This window comes from Mytilus galloprovincialis, chromosome 9, assembly GCF_965363235.1.
Source record: "Mytilus galloprovincialis chromosome 9, xbMytGall1.hap1.1, whole genome shotgun sequence".
Lineage (NCBI taxonomy): Eukaryota > Metazoa > Mollusca > Bivalvia > Mytilida > Mytilidae > Mytilus > Mytilus galloprovincialis.
In genome coordinates, this window is record NC_134846.1 from 69,088,737 (window position 1) to 69,106,542 (window position 17,806).

Consider the following 17,806-nt stretch of genomic DNA (forward strand, 5'->3'; position numbering starts at 1 on the left):
TATCTCATGTCACATTGAGTGATGACTACCGGGATTTGGACACCAACGAGTTCGAAACGTCTACCACCAGTGGCATCGCCCCATTGGTTGTAAAATATACTAAAGATCAAAAACATATACATGCCATACGCACGTTACGTATAAATTCGACTATTCAGTGGCGCTCAAATCAAAACAGTTGAAAGGCCGAATCTAATACGAATTTGAAGACCATAATAAACTAGAAATACAAAAAATATCTATCAATCGGTACTTGCGCCAAAGAACGAGTATTACGACATCAGAGATTTATATTTTAATTAAAAAGTTGCGCTTTATGCTTTAAAAAGCTTGCGGGTAAATCAAGTGTATTGTTTCGAATAATTCAACTTTTTGATTACAACAAAATAAACATATCAATAATATTTCAAGTCAAATACTGGACTGTTGATACCTCGTGGACCAAACAACTACTAATAATGGCATCGACCCAGTGGTTGTGAAAACTTACCAAAAGTACTGGACATAAAGTTTTGTCCCGAAAGTTTGAATACGTCCTTATGTTTTACTATACTCTTAATTTGTTTGGATTTTTTAGTCAGTTGTGTTTTATATAACTTTTATATCTATGATGTGTTTTATCTCAATTTTTGCCGCTACCTGGGTTTTAATTGTTGTCATGTTAATCAACTATATCTGCTTGGGTTGCTCACAAATTTTTGTCAATACAACAAAACTGTTAACTAATGTCATACAAGTGGATAAGATAGCTGTAAAACCAGGTTTCAACCGTCATAATTGGTACCGTTAATTGTATTACTACCACTGGGTCGATGTCTCTGCTGGTGGACTATTAGTCCCCGAGGGTATCACCAGCCAAGTAGCCAGTACTTCGGTACTGGCATGAATACGGATTTTTTGTGTTATTAAAATTTGCTGTTTCAAAATGATAGAAATTATTATAAATTAAGGAATGTGTCTCCCTCATGCAAAGCTCTGATTCCTTTCACGGATTTGGCTATACTTTTTGGACTTTTTGGATTATAGCTCTTCATCTTTTATATAAGCTTTGGATTTCAAATATTTTGGCCACGAGCATCACTGAAGAGACGTGTATTGTCGAAATGCGCATCTGGTGCAAGAAAATTGGTACCGTTAATTTTATTACTTGATAAAATGCCAGTACCAAGACAGGAAAATGTAGATATTTTCCAGTCGATCCGTTTTGTTGATACAGTCATTTCATTTGTAGTGTTGATACCTTTTAGCGTTATAATGCCCCATATTACATACATTTTTATTTTGACAAACACACTATCAACACACATCTAATAACTGCATGTGCGTTATCCTCATTTCGTTATATGTTTTATATAAAAATTCTTTCTATCTCAAGTGTTATAAATGCCGACTAAAATTTAATCAAACACATATAAAAATAAATGTAGGGTAAACACCCTTTTGACAGCAATCCAAAGACAAACAAAAAGATTTTAAAAGGCAAACTTATAGTCTTTAACAAAGGACGAGCTCTATTCAGTATGCCAATCTCTAGCTCTCACCATGTCCATTAAAATTGTGAAAAAAGTTAACAGACAATATGAAGGTTATGCCATCATGGTAAAACTTTTGTTTTAGTTTCACTTTGGTCAGTTGTATGAAGATGTGGTGGAATTTAACAATTTAAAGCTTAAAAGCTCATCAAGTACAAAGATATACCAGATTATATGTCACGATATACGTTCGATTTGTCTGCATAAAACTCACATCTGCAGGTGGTTGAATCAAGACAAGTGGAAGGCAATAGCAAAAACGAAGTGCATTAAAATCGAAAATTCCGTGAAATTGTGCGACATACGACTAAAGAAATATATGCTTGGTGATAGACAAAAATCTTGGTTCTTCGATTATTTAACATTCTATATAAAGTAAATTCAGAGAAAACAAACTAACGGGATTGGAATATCAACGAGTACGAAACGTCCACCAGCAGTGGCATCGACCCATTGGTTGTAAAACTCACGAAAGATACCAAGTTTATACATACTTAAGTTTCTCAAACGCAAGTTTTGTCTACATGCAACTTATCAGTGGCACTCGAATTGAAACATATGAAAGGCCAAATTAAATACGAAGTTGAAAGAGCATTATAAAATGAATTACAAAAATAGTTATGCATTATGCAATATATGCCTGGGGATAAAACAAACTTATTGTTTCGAATAATTCAACGTTTCATTAACAGTAAATCTACACAAAATAAACATATCAATAATATGTCACGTCAAAACAAAAGTGCTAGGTAATAGACTGGTGGCACCTCGAGCCAACCTAGTCGGTGTAAAAACTTCAAAAAGACCAGGCGTATAATTTTGCACTTTATCTGGAAAGAATGCGTACGTCATTATGTTTTACTGTACTTTGAATCGAATGTTTGATTAGATTTTTTTCAGGCAAAGTTAAGTTGTATACCTATGTTATGTGTTTACTCAACTATGGCTGCAAGGTCCAAACTGTTCTTACAATAACCAATTAAAGGGGCACTAGCTATGAGATATATAACAAATCTAAAGTATGATTTGTTTTTGTTCAATCATTAATAATAGTGAAATAGTGAAATAATAATTCGCTTCTGGCAGCTAGGTTCAATTTTGTCAAGATAAGCTAAGGACATTGGTGATGAATTATTCACTTGCAAGTGAATAATTGGACCTCATTGAATCCGTAGTCAAGCGAACTTCAAGTTAACCCCTAACATATAGATGGATAACTCATGAATTGTGCGTGTTCGGTTATTTAAAGGAAAAGAATGTCAACATTGAAAGTGAAACAAAGGTAAATTATTTGATTGGCTGATTCGATCCACATAAAAATCATTCTTATACAGCAAAAAACGATGGTTAAAATATATTTTTATTTTTTTTTAAGAAATTAAACAGACATAGATAATGTACGTTTTTTGATTGAGTTAAGCCTGCCAATTAATATTTTAATGTGTGTTTTTCTATGTTGTGATGTTATGCTATTGTTTCAAAAAGGGAGAAGGTTTGGGTCCATTAAAACGTTTAATCCAAATGTTTGCACCTGTCCTAAGTCAGGAATCTGATGTACAGTTGATGTCGCTTGTTTATGTAATTTATACGTGTTTCTCGTTTCTCGTTTTTATATATATAGATTAGACCGTTGGTTTTCCCGTTTGAATGGTTTTACACTAGTAATTTTGGGGTCCTTTATAGCTTGTTGTTCGGTGTGAGCCAAGGCTCCGTGTTGAAGGCCGTACATTGACCTATAATGGTTTACTTTTTTTAAATTGTTATTTGGATGGAGAGTTGTCTCATTGGCACTCACACCACATCTTCCTATATATACTAATAGATAACTCCAATTGTACGCGAGTTCACTTTCTATGTATATCTGTATATATGGTTATATCGCTTATATAGCTATCGAGGGTCGTCAGCGGTCAACTCATATTGGTGATATTGAATCTGTTCAAAAACATATTTGTTTTCTACCCTATATAACACTTTGCCTTATAAGCTCTTAAGAACAAAATCACACACCTGATTATATGCATTGAAAAAGTTATATTTGTTTAAACTCTTTCATATTATTTTTTAGTAAACTATGTCAATTGGAACTGCTTTCATATGCGGATCCTTTCGTGGGAAAATTTGGTTTACTATATAGGGATTCACTGAAGTGTGCTTGTAGCGGGCACCTTCTTATGGCAGTAAGTGCCACCCTCATGATTGTCCAATTGGCACTCCTACCACACTTTCTTAATAATAAATCACAAATAATGTTGTCATTCACCTAAGAAGCCAACCAAAAGATGATTGTAGTGAACAGTGCTTTATATCACCAACCTAGTGTCCAGTACAGTGAAAATACGGATATTGTGTTATTTTAAATGAACAAAGTAATTGTATTTTTATTAAAATGTATGTTATTGCGTGGCCATGTATTTTTGGTCCTGACAAAGAATTAGTGTTTAAAATTGTTGATACACAATTGTGGAAATTACTTTTTAAGTTTAGGAATTTAATCTCCCTTATGCAAAGATACAATTAGATATGATACCTTGTTCGGATTTGTTTCAAGTATACTTTAGCTCCAGTTTGGTCTGATCAGCTCTACTGAATGTTTATATAGGATTGTCGATTATCTTTTAATATATTTAGGCCTCGAACATCACTGAATATATCAAAAACATTGTGTTATAAATTGTTTAAAAGATTTGTAGTACAGTCCTTTTAAAAGCATTCACCCCAACTGCAAGTTTCGTTGAAATCCAGTGATCCAGTTGTTTCAGATAAGAGTGTTACGTACATGGGGGAACATATACTTGCCTCCCCATGCCGCTAAAGTTGTATTTGCTTAAGAGCAACAAAAACACACCTATTTCCATAGCACGTTTATTTCAAAGAGCCAGATAACATCACATGACAAATATGCATCATCGTCATACAAAGGGGCACAACTCTCACGACTTAACTACAAAACACATACGACCATACAATACATATACTCTGAGACTACTATAACACAGTGTTATAGTAGTCTCAGATATACATAACAAGAGACACAAAAATCACTCCAGACGGACAACGGACGCGAAGGTATGACAAAGCTCACCAGGAACTGTTACACTTAAAACGTATTATTTCCCAAACCTCCCATAGCCAAAAGTGGCAAAATAATCAACCTATTGATGTTGGCCGAGTATTAGTAGAAGAGGAAGCCTCTGAAACCAGGTGAGCTAAAAATACATAGCCTTTGAAAGCAGGTGAGCTAAAATTTATATTGTGCCATACAATTTTGCAAAGATTACTTATGTAATCACTGATTTTTTTTTAACAAACGCTAATTATTAATCAGTGAACAGTTACATAATCGAAAATGACATTAGAATACGAAAATATAAGTCTACGTTATATTATTAGCTCTGCATCAATGGCGACGCCCATGTAAACCGGAAGCGGTGAATAGTTTCATCACAGTGCTTGGAGAATTGTGTGTCTTTTTGTTGTCTCAACAGAAATAGGATAAGTATGTATTCTTTACAAACATGACAACAATATATGTTGCATTTTATCAGAGGAATAGATATTTTAACTACCGATTTAGTCATTATTCATGTAGTTTAATATCGATCTGACAAGATGCAATCAAAAACGAAACTTGATTTTTACATTTCTATTTTTTTTTAACAATGACAAATTATGTATACAAGATGAACATAGCAACACATGTCACAGGATAAATTAAATTGCCGTAGAAGTAAGTGTTGACCACTGCTTTAAATTATAGATTCATAAAAATGCTCAGGTGATATCAGTCAATCAGCAAATTTGTCAAAAGAAACAAATGAAAAGGTTACGAGAAATTGGGGTAAAACTAAAAAAGCAGTCATTTGTTTTTTATGTCGATAATGTTACCTTAATAGAACTTTACTAAAATAATATGAGGCAGGCATTACCTGTGAATGGGGACGAAGTCTGTATGAATTATTTTTTTTGTTACTTACATATTTGTTAAAAAAAAAAAAAGAAACAGAAATACCGTAACGTTTCCAATTTTGGTTCTGTTGTTAGTGATTTTACTTGTGATGTCATTTAAGTTGTGACATCATGTTCAATGTAAACAAAGAAATGCAATGCATCAGGTACATGTAACGTTAAGGTTCATCTGGACCCTATGGCTAAAATGGCCGTATTTTCACCTCAAAATTTACTCTGAGTACAGACAAACCTGCACATCTGTAAACAATTTAAGGCATAGCATGCCCTAGATAAATAAATTTCAAATATGTTTCATACTTTAGAAAAATAAAAACTTACCCGGATTTTGCAGTGTACTTTTTTTCATTCCTCCAGAAATTGCCAAAATAAACTAAGTTGGGAAACAGGTTTGAGAACTTCCCCACAGGTAATAATTGAAGTGAACTGTATTGATTGACATGGACAATAGATACCTGACATTAATTGGTGATTTAAACTGTGTACCTGAGTGGACCATTTCAAGGGAAACCCAACTGTTTGTTAATGTTATCATCTTCTGCACAGACGAAAAAAAGTGCACGGCAAAATCCAATTAAGTTATAAATTTTCTAAATCATACAATGCATTTGAATTCTATTTATCTAGGGCATGCTATGCCTTAAAACTTTTCTAGATGCACAGGTTTGTCTGTACTCAGAGTAAATTTTGATGTGAAAATATGGCCATTTTAGCCATAGGGTCCACATGAACCTTAATTCATGTCAAAGACAAAGAATTATTAAAAATGAAATATTGGTATTGATTCTTCCTTGAGTTCCTATATTTTACTAGACTACTGAAAGTCTCACGACAACGAGACCGGAAGAAGGAAGTAGATTTCTGTGTTTTGTGCAAATGGGGGAATTAAAAAAAGCGACGACAAAAAATTTGAACGATTTTGAATTCATTAGTACAATGAAAATTACATTTTTTGGTTTTTCTTTAATTTTTATACTGTCATAGGAGACTTCATCCCCATAATAAAAGCTAGTTTTGAATCTTTCCGTTTCATATTTATTTGATATGACCTACATTTCTTGTGTACACAAATCGGCATATGATGACACACAGTATGGAAACCCAGTGGTGAGCGTAAAAATGTAATTCCTTTCTTGAACTGTTTTCTTCATAATTACACATTTCCACTCTTAGAGTCTACATGAACTCAAATGAAACTTGACATAAATGAAGCCAACAGTTTTTCTTGATTGAATTGTTTCACATTTTTGTCGAGCCTTCAACTTTTGTGGAAAAAGTGAGATATAGTGATCCTACATTCCGTCTGTGTCATTCACAAATATTCACTCTGTGGTTAACGTTTTTAAAATTTTGATAACTTTCTTTAACTATTTTTGGATTTCTACCAAACTTGGACAGAAGCTTATTTATAAAGGTACAAATGTAGTATCCAGAAATAAATTTTCTAAAAAGAAAACCCCAGATTTTCCGTATTTTACTTATAAATGGACTTAGTTTGCTGGGAAACATTACATTCACTCTGTGGATAAAGTTTTTAAAATCTTGATAACTTTCTTAACCTATCCTGGATTTCTACCAATCTTGGACAGAAGCTTATTTATGATCATAAAATAATAGCCAGAAATAAATTTTGTAAAAAAAAATTCCTGTTTTTCCATTTTTACTTATAAATGAACTTGTATTTTTCTGCCAGGAAACATTACATTCACTCTGTGATTAAAGTTTTTAAAATTTTGATAACTTTCTTAAACTATCCTGGATTTGTACCGAACTTGGTCAAAAGCTTATTTATGATCAAAAGCTACATCTAGAATGAAATTTTGTTTTAATTTTGTTCCTGATTTTACGTATAAATGGACTTATTTTTGCTTCCAGTTAACATTACATACATTGTACATGTACAGTCTGCAGTTAAGTTTAAAACATTTATTAAATTCATAAACTATCCTGAATATTTACTAAACTTGGACTGAAGCTTCTTACAATCAAAATATAGTATCGAGTGAAATATTTTTAAGAATTTTATTCTCATATTTGTTGAGTCTACGATAAGCAGCAAAAGTAGTTGAGACACTGGGTTCTGCGAAACCTTTACAAATTTTTTATGTAGGGCCTTTTATAGACTACAGTGTGATTTTTTTTGTTTTTTCCATTCTCTAGCTTAAATTTGCCTCAACCAATTGGTATTTACTTTTTTAATGGTTGAAGGCCATACAGTGACTTGTTATTGCTAAACTTTACATCATTTTAACTTTATTGAATAGTTGTCTCATTGGCAATCATATTACATCTTTTTATTTTAAAAATGATAGAAACCTTCTAGATTTAATATTGCATTTTTTTTACAGGTAGAACTCAGGAATGGCAAATCCATTAGCAGGACTGGCAGTGGTTGGTGTAGGATTAGCATTGTTGATGAATTTTTCTATTCATAAAATAGAAGAAGGTATAAAATTTATAATAAAGCAGTAATTCAAATCAAGTTCAACATTTGTTTTTGTGTAGTCTACAGTTGGAGAATAATATCTTGAATCTTCATGATATAACTTTATTGAAATGATACAAAATGAAATAAAATAAATCAACTCACTGTGCTTCTTTGTGTAGCCTCATTATTTTATTTAAGTTAATTGTTAACTTTTTTGCGCAATTGTTTATTTTCACGAAATAGTCAGTGTTCAGATATCTGTAAGTCCCATTGGATGCTGATGCAGCTGATTGCAGTTAGTATTTATATATGGTACATACTGTAATAAGCTGTGTCTGCTACCTTCACAAATCCTTATTGTTATGCCCCACCTACGATAGTAGAGGGGCATTATGTTTTCTGGTCTGTGCATCTGTCCGTCTGTTCGTCCATTCATCTCGCTTCAGGTTAAAGTTTTGGTCAAGGTAGTTTATGATGAATTTGAAGTCCTATCAACTTTAAACTTGGTACACATGTTCCACATGATATGATCTTTCTAATTTTAATGCCAAATTAAAGTTTTGACCCCGATTTCAAGGTCCACTGAACATGGAAAATGATAGTGTGAGTGGGGCATCCATGTACTATGGAGACATTCTTTTTAAAACTAATACATTAAAAGGAATTCTCCAAAATACTGTTAAAAAGGGACAACACCAATACCAAACACCTGACTTCTTTCAAAAAAAGACGTATTTTTATGAGAACAAACATATATTTACGAGAACAAACCACCATGGCAGAAAATGTGCATTTAAACCAGTTGAAAGTCTCCGGCTTTAATAAAATAAGGTGAGTTGTTAAAATAAAACCACCCCAAAAAAAAACCAGCTCAGTCCATATACCCACTTCATTACATCCTTTGAAGCTGTATAGGTACAATGATATTATGGATTGCTACCTATATTAAGATAATAGATGCTTTACATGGATCGCTACCTATATGAAGATTTCAACATTATGTTATTCAGGATTATTATGTATAGGAATGTCGTTGTGGTTAATGTGGTACATGTATTATTCTATTTTCAGGACATGTTGGTGTGTATTATAGGGTGAGTCGGTACATAAATTTACAGTAAGGTGCAATAAAGATTTATTTCATTGGTGGTGCATGTCACGTGACATAAGTCAATGTAAATTATAGAAAGTTATTATATATGGTGAATTGTGATAAAGCTTTAGGGTTTCATCTTAACATTTTCTGGAAGTCTTCAAAATTAAAAAAAAGTATGGACAGCTTCAATCAGCTTTGAGAAAAATCTATTGGACTTAATATGAATTCTCAGAGCAAGTTTATTGAAATACATATATATATATATATATATTTGGTGATATTAACATAAAAATGTATAACATAATACAATAATTATGTGGGATAGTTTAATGATGTTTTTTGTTATCAATTACCCTGTAATGAATTTTATTATAATTATTGTAACTTTTAAGAATTTTATAACACATAAATAGGCACAGGACTAGTGTTTTTATGAGTGACAGAGTCTATCTGACACATGCACCTTTCATCAATGGGATAGTTTATGAAATTTAAAGTAATACTTTTTCTGCCAAGATCAGTAAAAATTTCAGGATTTCATCATTTTCATGATAGTTGACTTTATTGTGTTACTGTTTTCATACTAAGTGGGAACTTGTAGTACATATTAATAATTCTAGTGATCTAGTGAAATACTATTATTATTATACAACATTACTAATTGTAGGGAGGTGCTCTTCTGACCTCAACTAGTGCTCCAGGATTCCATTTTATGGTTCCATTCCTTACATCTTTCAAAGCTGTACAGGTAAGTTGAGGTTAAAAAAAATTTCATCATGGATCAATCCAAAAACATTAGGATGTATACATTCATTTTTTAAGACACTGCATTGTGTATTTACGGGCATTACATTGTGTTTGTGAAGAAACTACATTGTGTATTTGAAGACATTACATTGTTAATTTGAAGACATTACATTGTGTTATCTTTAAGACATTATTTGGTTTATTTGAAGACATTACATTGTCAATCTTTAAAACATTACATTGTGTATTTGAAAAAAATACATTTTATATTTGAAGATATTACATAATTTATTCGTAGACATTACATTTTGCATTTGAAGATTTTCCATAATTTATTTCAGACATTACATTGTTGATCTTTAAAACATTACATTGTGTATTTGAAGACATTACATTTTATATTTGAAGACATTACATTGTTTTATTTGAAGACATTACATTGTCAATCTTTAAAACATTACATTGTGTATTTGAAGACATTACATTGTCAATCTTTAAAACATTACATTGTGTATTTGAAGACATTTCATTGTCAATCTTTAAAACATTACATTGTGTATTTGAAGACATTACATTGTGTATTTGAAGACATTACATTGTTTATTTGTAGACATAACATTGTTGATCTTTAAAACATTACATTGTGTATTTCAAGACATTACATTGTTCATTTTGAAGATTTTACATTATTGATCTATTAAACATCACATTGTTTAATTGTAGACAACATTACAGACAGATGAAGTAAAGAATGTGCCTTGTGGTACTAGGTAGGCTATTGTTATATATTTTATAAATATTTCCAAAATATGCTTGATAAAATTGCATCATGAAATCGAACTTAACTATGATAAATTACTTCTGTAAACTTGAAAAGAATTTGCTAACAAAAAATAGAAAAGTTAATAGGAATTTCCAAAATATTTCACAGTAAAAACAGACCACATCAACCTGTGACTCTAAGAAAAAAGCCACCAGACATGCAATCATACAATCAAAGAAAAACAATGATCATAACAATTTTTCCACATCTTAACTTTTTTACTGTTTAATATTTTCAGTGGTGGTGTTATTATTTTCTTTGATCGAGTTGAAGTTGTTAACAAACTGAATATAGATTCTGTGTATGATATTGTAAGGAATTACACTGCAGATTACGACAAAACTCTCATCTACAACAAAGTTCATCACGAATTGAATCAGTTCTGTAGTATACACACACTGCAGGAAGTCTACATCGATTTATTCGGTAGGTATGATTGACTTGATTGTTTGAGTCATTAGGGACGACAGAGTAACTGAAAATATTTTATCTTCATTGTTCATCAATACTATTGTGTAAATAGTCAACTAGAAGTAACCGTAAATTATTTTTTCTGCAAGAAAAGACAGAATATTATTATTAAGCAAAGATTATAAAATATATTGGTATCACATCGGCGGCTAGAGCGTCGTCCGAAGACAGATGGTTTCCGGATAATAACTTTAGTATAAGTAAATAGAAATCAATAAAATTTTAACACAATGTTTATAACAACAAAAGGAAGTTTGGGATTGATTTTTGGGGTTATGGTCCCTAAGTTTAGGAATTAAGAGCCCAAAGGGCCCAAAACAAGCATTTATCTAGTGTCAGGACAATAAAGTGTGTATAAGTATTTCAATTGTTCTGAAATTGGTTTAATACCATAAGTAGAAGGTTGGGATATATTTTAGGGGTTATGGGGCAAACAGTCTAGGGAGACTTTGTAACAGCATCCTGTTAGAATTACTTCTTGTTAATATTAATTTTAACCATGACTGTATGACATTTTATATTTTAATATTTTTTGATGTATTTAAATGAGTAGTTATTGTTGCAAACTCCATTAGAAATTTGAATTGAGATCATTTTTGGAATAAGGGTAAGGGGGAGGTGAAAAAAAAATAGGGGGGGGGGGCAATTTTTCTCATTTCAGATTTCAGAAATAAAAAGAAAATTTCTTCAAACATTTGTTTTTTGGAGAGGATTAATATTCAACAGCATAGTGAATTGCTCAAAAGCAAAAATAAATTTTAAGTTCATTAGACCACATTCATTCTGTGTCAGAAACCTATGTTGTGTCAACTATTTAATAACAATCCAAATTCAGAGCTGAATCCAGCTTGAATGTTGTGTCCATACTTGCCCCAACTGATCAGGGTTCGACCCCTGCAGTCGTATACAGCTGCGCCCTGTGGAGCATCTGGTTATGTTCTGTAATATAAACACACTTAAGTAGGAATAGACATGGTTTGTAGGTGTATGTAAATGGATGATTAACAATGTAAATATACCACAAAAATAATGGATCTCGATTTTCCTGAGTGAATAGGGCCCGGTTTGTCAGTTGCTATAAAGAAGATGCGAGATTAATTATTTAAACCTACCTACTGTTATAAATAGATAATGAATGATATTTGTGTACAGATCAGATAGATGAGAATCTCCGTACAGCCCTGCAGGGTGATTTAGGAAACATGGCACCAGGTTTATCTGTACAGGCAGTTCGAGTCACAAAACCTAAAATTCCAGAACAGATCAGAAAAAATTATGAATCTATGTAAGTAATTATAAATATTATTTATAAAAAAATAGAAATATGCTACATTTGTGTTAACCTTTGATCAGGATTATATTTGTTATAATCTTGCAAGAAAATTTCATAGGAATATAGTTTGTATAAATGTCAATGGCTTGTCCATCTTTACAAAATACAAGTTGTCATACATATTTTTAGCTAGACCTAAGAGCCTTTAGCTGTTTGTTTTTATGAACTTGATACATGTATATCTTTTAATAGATTTTCTCTAACACAATCTTCAACAACGAATAAGAAATGATAATTTTCTGCTCTTATAACCCATTTCCATTTTGTATTGTTTTATTGATGCTGTATATTTGGTAGTTAATTTTCATGTTATTTGTTATGTATGAAATATGTTTAAGAAAACCATGGTCTTATTTTTAATAGTTTTATGTGAGCTTTCACAGTTCTGATTTTTTGAAAATGCTTCTTATATTTGATTTCAGGGAAGGAGAGAAAACAAAGTTACTTATTTCTATTCAGAAACAGAAAGTAGTGGAGAAAGAGGCAGAAACAGAGAGGAAAAGAGCTGTTATAGGTAGGTACAAGAAGTCATTCTCTGATGTTGTCGGTATATTTTACTTAGGCAAACCTGAATATCTACAATTTTGCTCACCATAAGACAGCACTTTCTATTCTCCAAGTGGTGTATCATTTTAACATTTAAAAGAAAAAGTTTTCATGAGAAAAGGATGAAATGGACATTCTTATTCCAAATTTGTATGGTCTAGTGCACACTTATTTGAAGTCATGCATGGATTTATAGGTTTAATTCTACTGGTGTAAATGCTATATTCCCATGTTTTTAGCTCACTTGTAAATTTTGATCGATTTGTGATAACCGGTTTGGATATTAATCCTCATCTATATTGTCACTATTTAATCATTTCACTTATAGAAACTTTTAATTAGGAACTGTTGGTTTAAATATTGCTAAAATTGCTAATATTGAATAAACAAGAGTTTTTGACACATTACAGAGGCTGAAAAAAGTGCTCAGGTGTCCAAAATTCAGTGGCAGCAAAAGGTAACAGAGAAAGAATCACAAAAGAAGATATCAGAAATAGAAGGTAAGCATGAGATGAAATGTTTGATATTGATCATCATTGTAGCAACACAACAACATAAGTTTTCCAGAAAATTAGGTTAATGCATTAAATCATGGTTAAAATTGTGTAACATCTTATATATTATAGATAAAGTGGAAGCAAATACTAGGCCTTGTGGTTGTAAAATCTCAGAAATAATCCAATTGAAATACTTTATTTGATGTTACGAGCTAAAATTTTGTACTCTGAGAAGTGAGTAAAGTATTGCAACCAAACAGCCTAGTTATTATATTTTCAATTGTATTGCAACCAAACAGCCTAGTTATCATATTTTCAATCGTATTGCAACCAAACAGCCTAGTTATTATATTGTCAATCGTATTACAATATACATGTGGACTTGTAGATTTCAGACTTTCATGTGTTTATTTATTATTTGGGATCCTCGATAAGTGTTTTCATTCAAGATTTATTAATTTGATTCTTGTACATGTTTAAAAAGATAGTACTAAAGGAGAATATTGAAGATCTGCCTACACAAATGTTTTGTCTATCCAAGTTGAAATATGAAAACATGACATGAGCCACAATTTTATACATTCTCTTATGCTCTTATTGGTTGAGTAGATGAATCATGTACAACCCCCACTTGAACAGTTTAGCATAACGAATTGTTCTGTTTTTAGATGCTACCCATTTAGCTAAAGAAAGAGCAAAAGCAGATGCTGAATTCTATAGAGCAAAGAAAGAAGCAGAGGCTAATTCAGTATGTATCAAATCATTAACAAGCAGTCTCATTATTGCTGCATAAAGGAAATTAACTTAGAAGCATGGTTGATTCTTGTGGAATTCATAACTATGCTATTTGTATGGCTTTAATTTTAAACAATTGCATTCCACAAATCTTTATTAATTGTAATACTGAAGCAGTTATATAAATATATGTAGTTCATCCAGTTAAATCATTGATAGAATAGAAAATGGAAACAAGGAATGTATCCAAGAGACTATAACCCGACCAACAAACAGAAAATGGCACATGACCTCCAAATCAGTGTTTTGAGAAAATTCTGCACCGGGAGGTAGACTTCAGCTTACCCCATAACAGTAGCAAATTATACATCATGGATGCAACACTTAACTCAGAAACAGAAAAATGAACCAAAATTTAAAAAAAAACATACAAGATTAATAAAGGCTTATGGTTTCTGACATTTGCAAAAATGTGGCGGGGTTAAACATGTTTGTTTATGCTGTGGTACTTTTGGTATGAATATGACTGTTTGAAAATTTATCAATTAGACATTCAAATTCTCCAAAAATAACTGAGATAGGAGTAATTGGATTTTATAGTTTTTCCTCTGTTGTACTACAATGACACCATATTTGAATTACCACAAAAATTCAAAAGCTTTAAAATACCCTTTTTTAGGTAATCTGTGTTCCTGTTGTATGACTCTATACTGAATTTCTCAATAACATAGCCACTGGGGACATTTTGATATTGTGAAGCAATCTTGTTTATTTTATTAATTCTAAATACTGCAACATTGTTTTGAAAGTAAATGTATTAAGAAAAAAACTTGTTCTAATTTGTAGGCTAAACTGACTGACCAATACTTGGAGATGTTACGTTACCAAGCCATTACTACCAATACAAAAATATACTTTGGTAATAGTATTCCTCAGATGTTTATGGATCCTAGTGGAGTTGTCCAAACTTCTCAGCAAAAGGGTGCTTCATCAAAAGTTTCTGAAAATAGTAAGTAAACTTTTATGATACTTAAGGTATTTAGAATAAAGTAAAATTAAAACTGAAAAAAAAATCAGAAAATTCATCCATTAAATTTTGACAGGTGAGCTCTTAGGAGCCTCTTTTTTTAAATTTTATTTGCACTAAGTGATTGATGGAGAAAATTTCATCTTCATTGTGAAATAAAAAATAAATTAAAAACTGAAACGTTCTTTTTTTTTCAGATTAAAAGTTAAAGAAGAAGATGAGCATCTGTGATACGAATGAATTAAACCAAAGTGGAAATGTCATTTCTGAAAATAGAACTGAAATGGAAATGTTGTTTCTTAATATAGAACCAGAATGGAAATGCCTTTATAAATAAAAGAACCTAAATATAAAACCTTACCAAAAATTAAAAAAAAAAAGTAGAGTGTAAAATTTTTTTCCTTCCAAGTATTTCAGTATAAAATGTTTCCTTTCTCTTATCTTTATGTGCCATTTGTATCTTATTTATAAAGTTATAATGACATTAAAATAAACCATTAAATTGTAAGGTTTATTAGTGTTTGATACTGTAAATACAGAGATTATTGTGAATTTGTCATTTTAGACCAAAATGCAATAATTGTTTTTTGCCCTACTGATTAAAAGCGAGCTTCATTCATGTAAATGAATCCAAAACCCTGTTGCTTTAATCAAAAACATTGCAATAATTTCTGAATTTACAGTAGTTAGAGTGTATTTAAAGGTTTTCAGCAATCTCAATTCAAGTATGTTATAAGAATATTTATGTTAAAATTATTACATGTACTTACAAAATTGCATGGTCTTTGGTTATTTTCATAGTATAATTTTATTTTTTTATAATTTTCAAATTATTAACTAATTAGATTGATAAATTTATTTCTACTAATATTTTTCAATTTGACCTTCCTCTGTTTTCATGTCAGAAGTGAGTGGCTTGTTGTTTTAAAAAATTATGAAGTAAATATTAGACCAAAAAATTAATGTGTAATCACTAAATTGTGTAATTTTTTTTTTTTTTAAATTATGTTCAAACTTCAAACAGTAATGACAAAAAATAACTGTTATTTTCATTTTTAGCAGGTTTTAAATATTTGTGTGGAAAAATTGCTGTATTTACATTATTTTGACATACTTTTTCACAAATTTTGAAAGTTTATTGCTCTTGTGATTTGTGTACACAATTGTAAACTTTAATATAATCACATTCTTTATTCAAATAGGTGTAACTATAATTCTCTGAAATTTTAAGTTTATATTCAAAGTGTTTTATATATGGTTTGTACACTAATTTCTTACATACCATAATAACAATAGTGCCTTTGTACGTATACTGTTGATATTGTTAGATATTTATAGTGTTGTGATTACCTGTATGTTAATTGTATGTTAATTCCAATCAAAATATCTACTTTGTCTAATGTTTACACGAGGAAAAATTTGTTTCCTTAGACATGTCATTTCTTTGTCATATACTATTGTAGGTTTTCAAAATAAGATCTATCTCAGATGCTGATCCAGGATTTTGAAAAAGAGGGTGCCTACCACCAAAACAATGTTAGGATTTGGAATTTTAAAAAGTCTATGGATTGACTATCTATGTAGCTACAAAAGCCCCCTTCACCCATCCCTAAATCAGCTTCTGCATAAAAGAGATGATAAGTAAAACAAAATGTTGCCAAAATTATCTTAACATGAACTTTATCCCCTAGGTTAAAGGGGGTTCCAACCATATGTCCCTATTGAAAATCATTGATTGTAAAAAAAAAAAGGGGGTTATCCTCACTATTTACCATCACAAACTACAGTTGTCAAACTCATTCTGTTGGATATATCAAAATAGAAACTCATTAATCATCAGATATTATTATCTATGTAAGCAGTATTAATGTTGTGTATATATTTTTTTATTTTAAACACACTTAAGAGAAGAAGGATGTTTTAAAATCTTACAATCATTCCATTTAATATTCAACGCTTACTTCATTTTACACATTTCCTGTATTTGATGTTTTTGAAAGGGATTTAGAATTTAAATTTGTGTGAGACTTCAATCTAGATTAATGCAGTGAATAAAAGACAAGTTATATCCAAGACATAGCTAAGAATGGGTAAAATATAATCATTGTTAATTTTGTTCTTACCCTGCAAAGTATTAATGATTTATAAAGAAAATCAACAAAATCATAGTTTCAGATGTGATGGTGATATAGATTATGTCATTATTATATAAAAAGTTGTACACATTTATGTAAATATTTATTTTAGGACTTTTACAGTACATCATATTTGTGTTCAGATCAATTATGGATTACGAGTAAGAATACAGTTGTAATTACACTAATTCTCAGCATATATGAGTATTATTTTTTTTTTATTATTTTGAAGTATCTCCGTGTGTGCCGGGTACACTTTGTCCATCAAATAGCTGCTACTGTTTTTCATATGAGAATTTAAATTTAATTAAACAAAAAATTTGTTTTTTTATTTAAAGAGGAAGATAAGAAGACATTGTACAATTTGTGCTCCCTATCCATCATGATACTTTGACATCCACCCTTCTAAACTAGAAATAGGTACACATTTAGTAATATTAAGTATGGATATATCTGCAGACAAGTCA

At 30.8% G+C, this 17,806-nt stretch overlaps 1 protein-coding gene across 1 annotated transcript; it reads left to right on the forward strand.

The window, feature by feature from the left end:
- Positions 1 to 4,902: 4,902 nt before the first annotated feature.
- LOC143045778 (erlin-2-like) lies at positions 4,903 to 15,635 on the forward strand. Its single transcript, XM_076218528.1, has 12 exons — positions 4,903 to 5,031; positions 7,850 to 7,947; positions 9,001 to 9,023; positions 9,693 to 9,773; positions 10,496 to 10,542; positions 10,834 to 11,021; positions 12,219 to 12,351; positions 12,822 to 12,913; positions 13,356 to 13,445; positions 14,111 to 14,190; positions 15,024 to 15,186; positions 15,402 to 15,635. Exons 2-12 carry the CDS (start codon positions 7,863 to 7,865, stop codon positions 15,404 to 15,406), a joined length of 987 nt encoding a protein of 328 aa, XP_076074643.1. The 5' UTR covers positions 4,903 to 5,031; positions 7,850 to 7,862; the 3' UTR covers positions 15,407 to 15,635.
- The last annotated feature ends 2,171 nt before the right edge of the window (positions 15,636 to 17,806 follow it).

What these genes read in the sequence shown, in the direction of transcription:
- LOC143045778 (XM_076218528.1), top strand. Translation starts at nt 7,863, where the DNA reads ATGGCAAATCCATTAGCAGGACTGGCAGTGGTTGGTGTAGGATTAGCA. An exon ending in ATGTTGGTGTGTATTATAGG is followed by an intron (nt 9,024 to 9,692) that starts GTGAGTCGGTAC and finishes TACTAATTGTAG; the next exon opens with GGAGGTGCTCTTCTGACCTC. An exon ending in GAGGAAAAGAGCTGTTATAG is followed by an intron (nt 12,914 to 13,355) that starts GTAGGTACAAGA and finishes GACACATTACAG; the next exon opens with AGGCTGAAAAAAGTGCTCAG.